Source organism: Phyllobates terribilis, unplaced genomic scaffold (genome assembly GCF_046119375.1).
Source record: "Phyllobates terribilis strain yellow unplaced genomic scaffold, ASM4611937v1 Scaffold_5__5_contigs__length_657084704, whole genome shotgun sequence".
Lineage (NCBI taxonomy): Eukaryota > Metazoa > Chordata > Amphibia > Anura > Dendrobatidae > Phyllobates > Phyllobates terribilis.
Genome location: NW_027362765.1, coordinates 49488119 through 49499119, shown reverse-complemented (window position 1 = coordinate 49499119; position 11001 = coordinate 49488119). Strand labels below are relative to the sequence as shown.

At 41.3% G+C, this 11001-nt stretch overlaps 1 protein-coding gene across 3 annotated transcripts in view; it reads right to left on the bottom strand.

Annotated features, from left to right (window-relative positions):
* Positions 1-2425: 2425 nt before the first annotated feature.
* LOC141271905 (uncharacterized) overlaps positions 2426-11001 on the bottom strand; it is a 62643-nt gene continuing 54067 nt past the window's right edge. For all 3 annotated transcript variants that reach the window (XM_073682130.1, XM_073682132.1, XM_073682131.1), the window contains one exon: positions 2426-10074. In XM_073682130.1, coding sequence (XP_073538231.1) covers positions 8273-10074 — 1802 coding nt within the window. In that variant the 3' untranslated portion in view covers positions 2426-8272. The remainder of the gene's footprint in view (positions 10075-11001) is intronic.

The window sequence follows — 11001 nt, the reverse complement described above, 5'->3', positions numbered from 1 at the left end:
AATGTTTTTACTTTTGGGACATCTGTTTACAAGAAGTTGAGGGGCTGCGCGATGGGGACGAGATTCGCCCCCAGTTACGCTAACTTGTTTATGGGGGTGTTTGAGTCTGTCTTCATCACGCAGTCCCCCTCTGCAGCTGGACATGTTCTCCTCTACAAGCGTTTCATTGATGATCTCTTCTTTTTGTGGTCAGGGACTAAAGAGGAGGCATCTATGTTTGTGGAAGAATTAAATTTGAATACATGGGGTCTTACCTTTACAGCAACTGTGTCAGAAACAGCCCTCCATTATTTGGACCTTTTGGTGCGGGTTGACCTGTCGGGGAGGTTGTCCACGTCTACCCATTTTAAACAGGTTGATGTTAACAGCTACCTTTGCTTTGACAGTGGACACCTCCCTAGATGGGTCAGAAACGTACCATATGGCCAATACTGGAGGATCAGAAAAAACTGCACTAATAATTCTGATTTTGCCCTGGAGGCCAAAATCCTCAACAAACGGTTCAGGCAAAAAGGATATCCACGGAAATTACTGAGTGATGCCTTTCAGAAATGTAGAGCATTATCTCAAGAGTCCTGTATACAGGCCATGCATGCACGGATGAATAAGCATAGGTCTAATATTCGTAGTGGTTTCCTTCTACATAGCGTTTCTAAACATTTTTCTGTGGCGCATAATAAGGATCCTACTGACTTAAGGCTTAAAATTATTGATCAGATTGCTGAAACCACGACTGACCGCTTGGGTCGTTTAATTAATCGTGAGAGTTATTGGATTTTTAGATTGGGCACTCTGTCCCCTGAGGGCCTTAATTTAACAATTGAGAATGCGATTTATTAACCCTATTTCTCTCTTGGTTCTTATTCATGCATTACTAGTTTTTATTTCATTTTTTATTTTATTAATTTTATATTTTATTCATAATCCCTGCTTTTAGTACATCATGACATTATTGGGTATACCGTGGCATCTTTTATCCTCTCTTTTAACCTGCTGATCTAATGTAGTATTTATATTCATATTTATATGATATTCATTTCTTTTACTTACCTTTTTTTTTTTTTTAACTTCCTGTTTTGTATTTCCTGTGTTGTCATTATTGTTAGTGTCCTTTGATTGGTGCACCTACCCTATATAATGGTTGCTCTTTCATTTGCTCTCTAATCTACCTGAGGAAGATAGCGTCTGCTATCGAAACGCGTCGTGGCGTTAGAGAGCGTACTAAACAATAAAAGGTTTGTGTGTTATAACCTAATCCACTGTCTAGTTGTTCTAGCGCTTCCCTAACACCGCAGAATTCCTTCTTTCTTGATTGCTAATCTCCCTTGTGGAGAGCGGTGGAAGCTGCTCTGTTTACAACTAGCCTACTACAGGACCTACCGTGATGTCATTGTGGAATGCCCACTTCGGTCACACGGTCCTGGTCATGTGACCGCTGAAGCAGACAGAAGTTCCCTAAAACAGTTCCTGCTAAGTTGTGATCATCTTACAGACTCCCACCTGGAAGCGTTTTCCCTTGTTGTGCGGGGCTCCTTTGCACAACAGGACCAGGTGAGTGGTCACAACATCTCCCCCTTCATTTCCCCCCCCCCAAACCTCAGGCTCTTCACCATTGGCGCTCCTACTGTTTTTGTTTTCCATATTGTAATATTGATATTATTCTACCTATAACTTAAAGGGTTGCCGTGACGTGGCGGGATAGCTTTTACATTATTTTGATCAAAATTATGTTAACTAAATACCCTTTATTATTTATTATTTTTGCACTGTGCGATCTATCCATTTACTTTCAGTTATTTGGGTATTTTTCTGGTCTTTGGTTTTTCTCTGTCTAATGGCCTTGTGTGAACATGCATTTACATTTTGCATGCACATCATTTTACGTTTCAGTTCAGACCTCCAGGTTTCTTTGTAGTTCAGTGTGCTTTAGTGCATATAAAAGGGTGTGGCCGCCCTTTGTCTGGGCTGGGCCGCTTATCCTGCCTCGGGTCTATGCTTATACTAGGGATCCAGTCTCTCTGCCCTTGTCCATATTTATGTCACTTGACAAATGGTAAGGTTTTTAATATTAGAGTTAGGACTGTCCCATAAGGGTTGCCGTGACGAGGTGGGATGGCTTTTACATTATTTTGATCAAAATTATGTTAACTAAATACCCTTTATTATTTATTATTATTTCTGCACTGTGCGATCTATCCATTTACTTCCAGTTATTTGGGTATTTTTCTTGTCTTTGGTTTTTCTATAGCTTAAAGAAGTAGCATCACTCCTGCCCGGTATATTTTTGTGGCCCATTCACTACAAAATACCTGTGTCTTTGCTACTGTAGACTATTTTTATATATTTGATGTTTGCCTTTTGCCCGTTTTTGTTACATTCTCTCAATAAATTTTGATATTTGTGATACATCTTCTGTGGTAGATCGACTCACTTGGTTGCACACATAGGTACAGAGGAACACTGTCTCTTTAAATCTTCTGCTGAGTTTATTAAGAGCATCTGCATAAACTACAGCAATCTTAGTAAAAACAAACACAGCCTTCCTGGCCTAAAATGCAAAATAAAACATAAACATAACGTATGGCACAGTCCTTGTTGCTACGGGTAACCACCAGCTTCAGGAACAAAACAACCAAAGGTTTTAGCTTTCCTTAACATGAATACCAGACCTTTCATCTCCAGGCCCACCCCACACCAAATGCTCTGAAAGGCTGTGATTTTACTCTCCGAGTTCCACAGGTGTTTATCACCCTAGCACTAAGATGGCCGATTAACCCTTTTTATACTTTGTGTGCTCGAACACTTTTTCTATGGTTATATCACAGGAGCTAACAATCTTAATGTTACACATCTTCTCTCCAGTACTTTGTCAGTGACTTTGTCACACTTCATAGTGGATAATTGTATTAACCATATTAGAATACATCCAAACATGGCTCTGCAGTGTATCAAAATAATTGCTGTTCTATTGTGTGCTAGGAAGAGGCCCTTGTAGGGTTTAATATTATCAAAAATGCATTTCAAGATGTAGCGGACATTGGATAACGTCCGAAACAAGGTTCATTACTTTAGTCCAAAAGATGCAAATACCAAGACAAGACCATAGTAGATGTATAAAATGTGTTCATCCCCTATGACATAGTGATATTAGAAATCCACCACTTCTAAATAGCCTAACACAGGCATTGCCAAGCAGGAGGCGAAATGGATGCATGAACTCACAACTGTGTGAGTTTATGCAACATTATAGCCAAAAGTGAATTTTAAGCAGCATCTGGAGCAATATCTGTACCCTAAAACATAATTTTGACACTCGTAACTCACAGATAAGCAAAGATGTTTAATCATCATTTAATGCTCCAAACCAGGGGTGGGCAATTTATTTTTCCAAGGGTTCACAAGACAAACTGGGACCCAATCAACTAAACTTAATTCTCTACAATATTCATTGTATTGTTTAAAAAAAAAACATAAACTATATGGTTTTGATTAGTTGATATTGGTAAATCTACAATCATAAGAGCATATAAAAAATAGTCATCACAAAAAAACGACAGATTTTTCATCTGTATTGCCATCCGTGTGACAACCATTTGATACATCAGCAGTGAATTAAATTTACAAAACCAAATACAGTTTTCTATGTTAATTTCAATCTATACGTAAAAATCAGATTCTATATTGTTAAGCCATATGAGATCCATTTTTTTTATATGCGCCCATAGACTTGACTCTGCAGTCTCATCCAAATGCGGATGAGTGTTCGTTGCGATCTTTTTCACTTGAACATTCGATTCATGTGAAAAACGTTTCATCTGAACAGCCCAATAGCATAACATTAGTTCTAGAGCTGTCTGTATGAAGTCAGTTTTTTATTTTTACACAGACAACACTCATAACAAAAATATGGAAGTATGAACATAGCCTAATAATACATGGTACAATAAGCTTTATGGTATTAACAGTTACTCAAGCAATGGAAAAATTGTATTGCCCACCCATTCCACATGCATGGATCCACATGTCACATGGGGGAGATCATAGAAGAGAGCACATGTGAGGGGCTTAACCCAGGGGCAGACAATATCATTGGTGCAACCTGTACGGCTGCATAGGGGCCCGAGAGGTAAGGGGCCCAATTTCTACCTCCAAATCAGGTGCAATTTTGCATTATGATGAGCTGTTGGGCTGCAAAGGGTCCATATATTATTCTTGCACAGGGGCCCTTTTCTGTGTGTCCGCCAGTGGCTCCTGCGCTTACCTCCCCTGCACAAGATATAGAAAGTAGCAAAATAACACACAAGCTCGGTGCTAAGGGTTAACCCTTTTACACACAAAAGTGAGAAGCACAAGAGTACATGGTGGGGAATACAGAGCAGTTTAGGGAGCACACTTCACCAATGAAGAATATTATATATGAAGACCACATGTAGTGGAGTTAAGGGGTACCTCACACTGTTAGGCTAAGTGCCCACGATGCAGAAATGCTGCGGAGCGTTTCTGCATCTCCCTGGCAGAAAAAACGCATGCGGATTTTACATGCGTTTTTTCTACCAGGTAGAAACGTTTTGAACATACGATTTTGCATGCGGGTTATCAAGCGCTTTTCCAAGCTTTTTTAGCATCACTTGGAAAAGTGCTTGACAACTTGGTCACACAATATAAATCCATGCAACTGGCATGGATTTATGTTGTGTGACCAAGTTAAGATGCTGCAAATGTAGCATCAATATTAAAAAAAAAGAAAAAAAAAAAACATTATACTCACCTTCCGATGGCCCCCCTCCTTCTCCGGCGGCTCACGGTGCTCTAAAAACGACCTTCCATGACGTCATTTAGTCATGTGACAGGTCACGCAACCGCCGTCGTCAGCGGTCGCGTGACCTGTCACATGACTAAATGACGTTATGGAAGGTCCTTTTACATCTCCGCCAGCAGCCGAAGAGCCAGCAGCGCCACCAGGGTACCATCCACGCACTGAATTGCATAACATCCACATGCATGCTTGTATGTTTTGAGGTTCAATGCAAGTCAATGGTGGCGATTTTGCCACGATTCCGCAAAATTAATGGTAGTGCTGCGGATTTTTCCGCAATGATAATCCGCAACGGAAATTTCCGCAGCATGTGCATAGCACATGCGGATTATCATTGGGAAACATGGCAGACAACCTAACATGCGTATTCGCGGTGAAAATGCAGCCGCAGAAATGCATTAAATCCACATTGTGGGTACGCAGCCTTAGGCACAGTATTCTTCAGAAATACTTCACCCAAGTGTTCAAGATGTAAGGAGATGTCCCGGGAAGATGCAGCTGCTACTAAATAGCGGATCATCCAACATACAAACTGTAGTTGGAGCTTTCATCCTGCAATTAGGGAATTAAGTGTTAAAAGTATCAGCAACGGTATAGAGACCAACTCTGCAAAGCCACGACACACAAGGCAGTCTCTTATGTCTTTTTTAACCCCTTTAAAGCCCATGACGTACAAATACGCGTCTGTGCCCTGGGACTTAAGAGCCTGACCCGTATTAGTATGTAATCGAGATCGCGCGCGCACACAGGCTGTGCGGGCGCGATCGCCGCCGGGTGTCGGCTGATAGTACCGGGTGTCAGCTGTGACAATGTGCAGGGAGCGGTACCGCACCGCTCCCGGCACATTAACCCCCACAATGCTGCGATCGAAGTCGATCGCAGCATTGCGGTGGCTAAGGGGAGGTGATCGGGATACTCACCTCCTCTTTCGGCCTCCAGCGCTGTCTGCCGCGGCTTCCCGGGTGTTGCCATGACGACCCGATGTCGTCATGACAACATCCGGGTCACCAGACAGCAGAAAGATTTTTGGTCATGCGCAGTGCATGACCAAACAATCTTCTCACTGTGCAGCGCTGACTGCCTGCATGGCACAGGGATGGTGCTCCATCCCTATGCTATGCAGGCGATCAGAATAAAAGAAGTGAAAGTCCCCAGAGTGGGACAAAGTAAAAAAAACTCTCAGAAAGTGAAAAAAACAATTTAAAAAAATCCACAAAAAATAAAAATATAATGTACCCATCAATAAATATTATGAAAAAAAAAAACAATAAAAGTACACATATTTGGTATTGCCGCGTCCGTAACGACCTGACCTATAAAACTGTCCCACTAGTTAACCCCTTCAGTGAACACGGTTAAAAAAAAAAAAAAAAAAAGATGCAAAAATCAATGCTTTATCATCATACTGCCAAACAAAAAATGGAATAACACGCGATCAAAAAGACGAATATAAATAAAAATGGTACCGCTGAAAACGTCATCTTGTCCTGCAAGAAACAAGCCGCCATACAGCTCCATCATCCGAAAAAGCAAAAAGTTATAGCTCTCAGAATAAAGCAATGCAAAAAAATAATTTTTTCTATAAAATAGCTTTTATTGTGTAAAAGCGCTAAAACATAGAAAAACGATATAAATGTGGTACTGCTGTAAACGTACTGACCCGAAGAATAAAGCTACCTTATCAATTTTACCACACGCGGAGTAGAATAAAAAAAAAAAAAAAACAATTCCTGAATTGTTGGTTTTTGTTTATTCTGCCTCCTAAAAGCTGTAATAGAAAGCGATCAAAAAATGTCACGTGCCTGAAAATGGCACCAATAAAAACGTCAACTCATCCTGCAAAAAACAAGCCAATCACATGACTCTGTCGGCCAAAATATGGAAAAATTATAGCTCTCAAAATATGGCGATGCAAAAACTACAGAGAGTTCCATAGTCTCACTGCTCTTACAGTAAAGAATCCGCGTCTGTGATTATGAATAAACCTTCTTTCCTCCAGACGTAGAAGATGCCCCCTTGTCCCCGTCTCAGAGTAAAAAGATCAGTAGAAAGGTCTTTGTGCTGTCCCCGCATATATTTGTACATAGTAATAAGATCACCCCTAAGCAGGGCCGGCGTCACCACCCGGGCAAGTGCCAGGGCCCTGGACTAACAGAGGGGCCCACTAGCAGTCTGGGACAACGTTGCTCGCTCTGGGAGTGTCTATAATGGAGTTGCTCCCGGGAGGTGATGATGCGATTGGAAGGGGCAGCGCCTCCTCCAGATCAGTGCCCACCGATACCAGGAAGTAGCGTGGTGCTGCTGTATATGAGGTGATGCTTAACTACAGATCCTGGGAGGGCTGAGGAGCTGCATAAGTGGTCAGTGTGGAGACAGCAATTACGTATTTAGTTTTTATGTATAGGACAAAGTGTAAGTGGTCTGATACTGTGTTTTGGGGGCATAAAAATGTGGATCAGGTTACTACATGAGGGTTGCATGTAGTGGGTCTTGCACACAGAATGTGCACAGTTCTGCAGGTTGTGAGGGCTTACATAACTAAAGGTGTGATGTTGAGGGTCTGGCACATAGAAGGTAGTGATGCATACATGTGCTGGATGTTGTGGGTCCTTTCACAGGGAAGGGATTGTCCACTGCTAGGACAACCCCTGTTCATACCCCACGCTTGGCCCAGATAAAATAAAAAAGCCTATACTCAGCTCTGATGCCGTTTCAGTGGTGTCGGTACGAGCAGGCTCTGGGCTCCAGTGCGGTTGTTGTGACACGTGACCCCGGCACCCAGTCAGCGCTGGCGTCACTGTCCCCACCTGTACAAACTGAACATGAAGAGGAAGTCTGAAATCAGCCACAGCCCTGACTTCCTGTTGATGTTTGATTTGTGATCTAATTTCACTTGCGGAGACTAGCGACTCCGCAAGAGAAATTGACGGAAAGACACGACGCATGTCCGTGTCCGCGGGTGATCCGCAGGTGCCTGGAGATGCATAGTGGCCATGGGATTTCTTCAAATCCCATCCACTTTGCGTGTAATGTCGAATGCTGTGGTTTGCACGCAGCGCAAGTGTGCTGCATCCAATCAGCAGCGTTTACTGACCGTGTGCACATACCCTTTATGTTGCATGTTGGCGCCTTGCATATGTAAGGGGGTGATATTGCATTTCATTCCTCTTGCATGTGGAATTTCACTGTTGGGGGGCTTACACACTTAAGGGGTGCATCTGGAATCATAATATCTGTTAAAGGGGCCCACTGAGACTCTTTCGCCCGGGGCCCACAAAAACCTGGAGCCAGCCCTGCCCCTAAGCCTTCGTTTTTCCAAACTAAATAACCCCAAGTGCAAACCTGTCTTTGTATTGCAAACCCCCCAGTCCTAATTCTGACAATCAGTTATATGCATGTTTTTTTATGCCAGACAAGCTTTGTTTTCTGGATAAAATAATTCCCGCCTACTCGTGATTAAATTGGCTTCTCCCCTGTGTGAAGTCTCTGATGTGTAACCAGAGTTGACTTCCTTGCAAATAATTTTCCACATTCTGAACATAAAAAAGGTTTCTCCCTTGTATGAATTTTCTGATGGCTAATAAGAGCAGATGTACTGCTGTAGCGTTTCTCACATTTTGAACATGAATATGGTTTCTCCCCTGTGTGACATCTCTGATGTATAACCAGATTTGACTTCCTTGTAAAGAATTTTCCACATTGTGAACATGAAAAAGGGTTCTCCCCTGTATGAATTTTCTGATGAAGAACAAGATCAGTATTATTGCGGAAACATTTCCCACATTCTGAACACGATTGTGGATTCTCCCCGGTGTGAATTTTCTGATGTATAACAAGTGTTGATTTTCGCTGAAAAGAATTTCCACATTCTAAACAGGCAAATGGTTTTTTCCCTGTGTGATTTATCTGATGCACAACAAGAGAGGATTTATCGGTAAAACATTTCCCACATTCTGAACATAAAAAAGGCTTTTCACCTGTGTGAGTTCTCTGATGCCCAATGAGAGCGCTTTTGTGTCTAAAACATAACCCACATTCTGAACATGAAAAGGTCTTTGTGTGAATTTTCTGATGTTTTGTAAGAGATGATTTTTCATGAAAACGTTTGTCACATTCTAAACATGAAAATGGCTTAAATATTTGATGAATGTTTAGATGTGAAACAAGATGTTTTTTATCTCTATAACATTTCCCACATTCTGAACATGAAAATGGTTTCTCCCCTGTGTGAATTCTCTGGTGTCCAACCAAATTTGCCTTTCTTGTAAAGAATTTTCCACATTCTGAACATGAAAAGGGTTTCTCCCCTGTGTGAATTCTCTGATGTGTAACCAGAATTGACTTGCTTCTAAACAATTTTCCACATTCTGAACATGAAAAAGGCTTCTCCCCTGTATGAATTTTCTGATGTGTAAAAAGAATAGACTTCTTTATAAAGAATTTCCCACATTCAGAGCATGAAAATGGCTTCTCCCCTGTATGATTTCTCTGATGCATAACAAGATTGAATTTAGTGCCAAAACATTTCCCACATTCTGAACATGAAAAAGGCTTTTCACCTGTGTGACTTCTCTGATGTCTAATGAGTGTGTCATTGTATCTAAAACATAACCCACATTCTGAACATGAAAATTCCTTTTTCTCCGTGTGAATTATCTGATGTTTTGTAAGAGATGATTTTTTATGAAAACATTTGTCACATTCTGGGCAAGAATATGGCTTCTCCCCTGTGTGAGTTCTCTGATGTGTAACAAGATGTGATTTCCGGTTAAAACATTTCCCACATTCTGAACATGAAAAAGGCTTAAATACTTGATGGATGTATTGATGTGAAACGAGATGTTTTTTCTCTCTATAACTTTTCCCACATTCTGAACATGTAAATGGCTTCTCCCCTGTGTGAATTCTCTGATGTATAACCAGATGTGTATTCCGATTAAAACATTTCCCACATTCTGGACATGAAAATTGCTTAAACCTTTGATGAATCTTTTGATGTGTAACAAGATGTTTTTTAGCTTTATAACATTTCCCGCATTCTGAACATGAATATTTTTTGTTTGCAGGGTGGGCTGTTTGCGCTTTATCACCTTTTTTATGATTTTTAGTTTGCTTAATAGTCTTTGCTAGCATTGGTTTAAAACATTCAGATGATAGATCTTTGACTTGCTCTTCACATGTATGTTGTTTTATGCCACCATCTTCTACTCTGAATTCTAAAGATATCCGTTGTGCTTGTAAAGTCCTGGAACAGTAATCTGTCAAAAACATAAACTTTATTAAAAGGATTGTCCAGTTAAAACAATGAAAAACTTACTTATCAGTGGAAGTCCAACTGTTGGAACCTGTGTCAACCAGCAAAACAAGGAATTCTTATCCCCGACGAGGCACTTTTATCCTTGTTGCAAAATGGAGAAGCCGGTCGGATGCCTGATCACCTCTCTATTCTTTCTCTATAGGGTTGCTTGAGGAGAGGAGCTTAGTGAAGCCCCAGAGGGGATGAATCAAGCAGCGGTAAAGCATGAGCACTGCCAGCATTTTATGAACCTTAGACTCTGATTCTTATTGGCCAGTTTTCCTACTACAAAATCAGATATAAAATTTTTAAACAAAATATTAGCTAGTCGGGTAAATTCAATAATTTGTTCATTAATACATCCCGACAAAACGGGCTTTATGTCTGGTTGCTCAATGACCTTTAAGACACACATAATTTTTTACAAACCCTAAAGCGACTTACTATCATATCGGGTCCAGGCTAATTTTGACTCGTTATGTCTCCAAAACATTCAACTCGATTGAGTGGCGTTTCTTGTGCCGTACACTTTCAGATTAGGGTAAAGAGACACCTGTCACAGGTGTGTCAGATGTAGCAGAGATGAGTTCTGCAGCTGGTTGCAGAAGGTCACTTTGTCTGGCATTAAAGACACCTTCTTAAATCTGTCTTACTCTAGGACCCAGCAGCTACCTCCCTCCTGCTCTGATTGACACCCTGGCCTGGGTGTTTAAATACTTTCCGTTTGCTACAGGGAGGCACCGGTGATAATCACATGTGCCTTTGTGAAGGCTTGGAGCTACTGCAGTCTGCTTACTTCCTCTCTGGTCCTTGGAGGACGTTTGGTGTTGTCTCTCTCTGAAGTCGGCTCAAGCTAAGTTGCCTCCCCCTATGTTTGTCTCCCTTCATG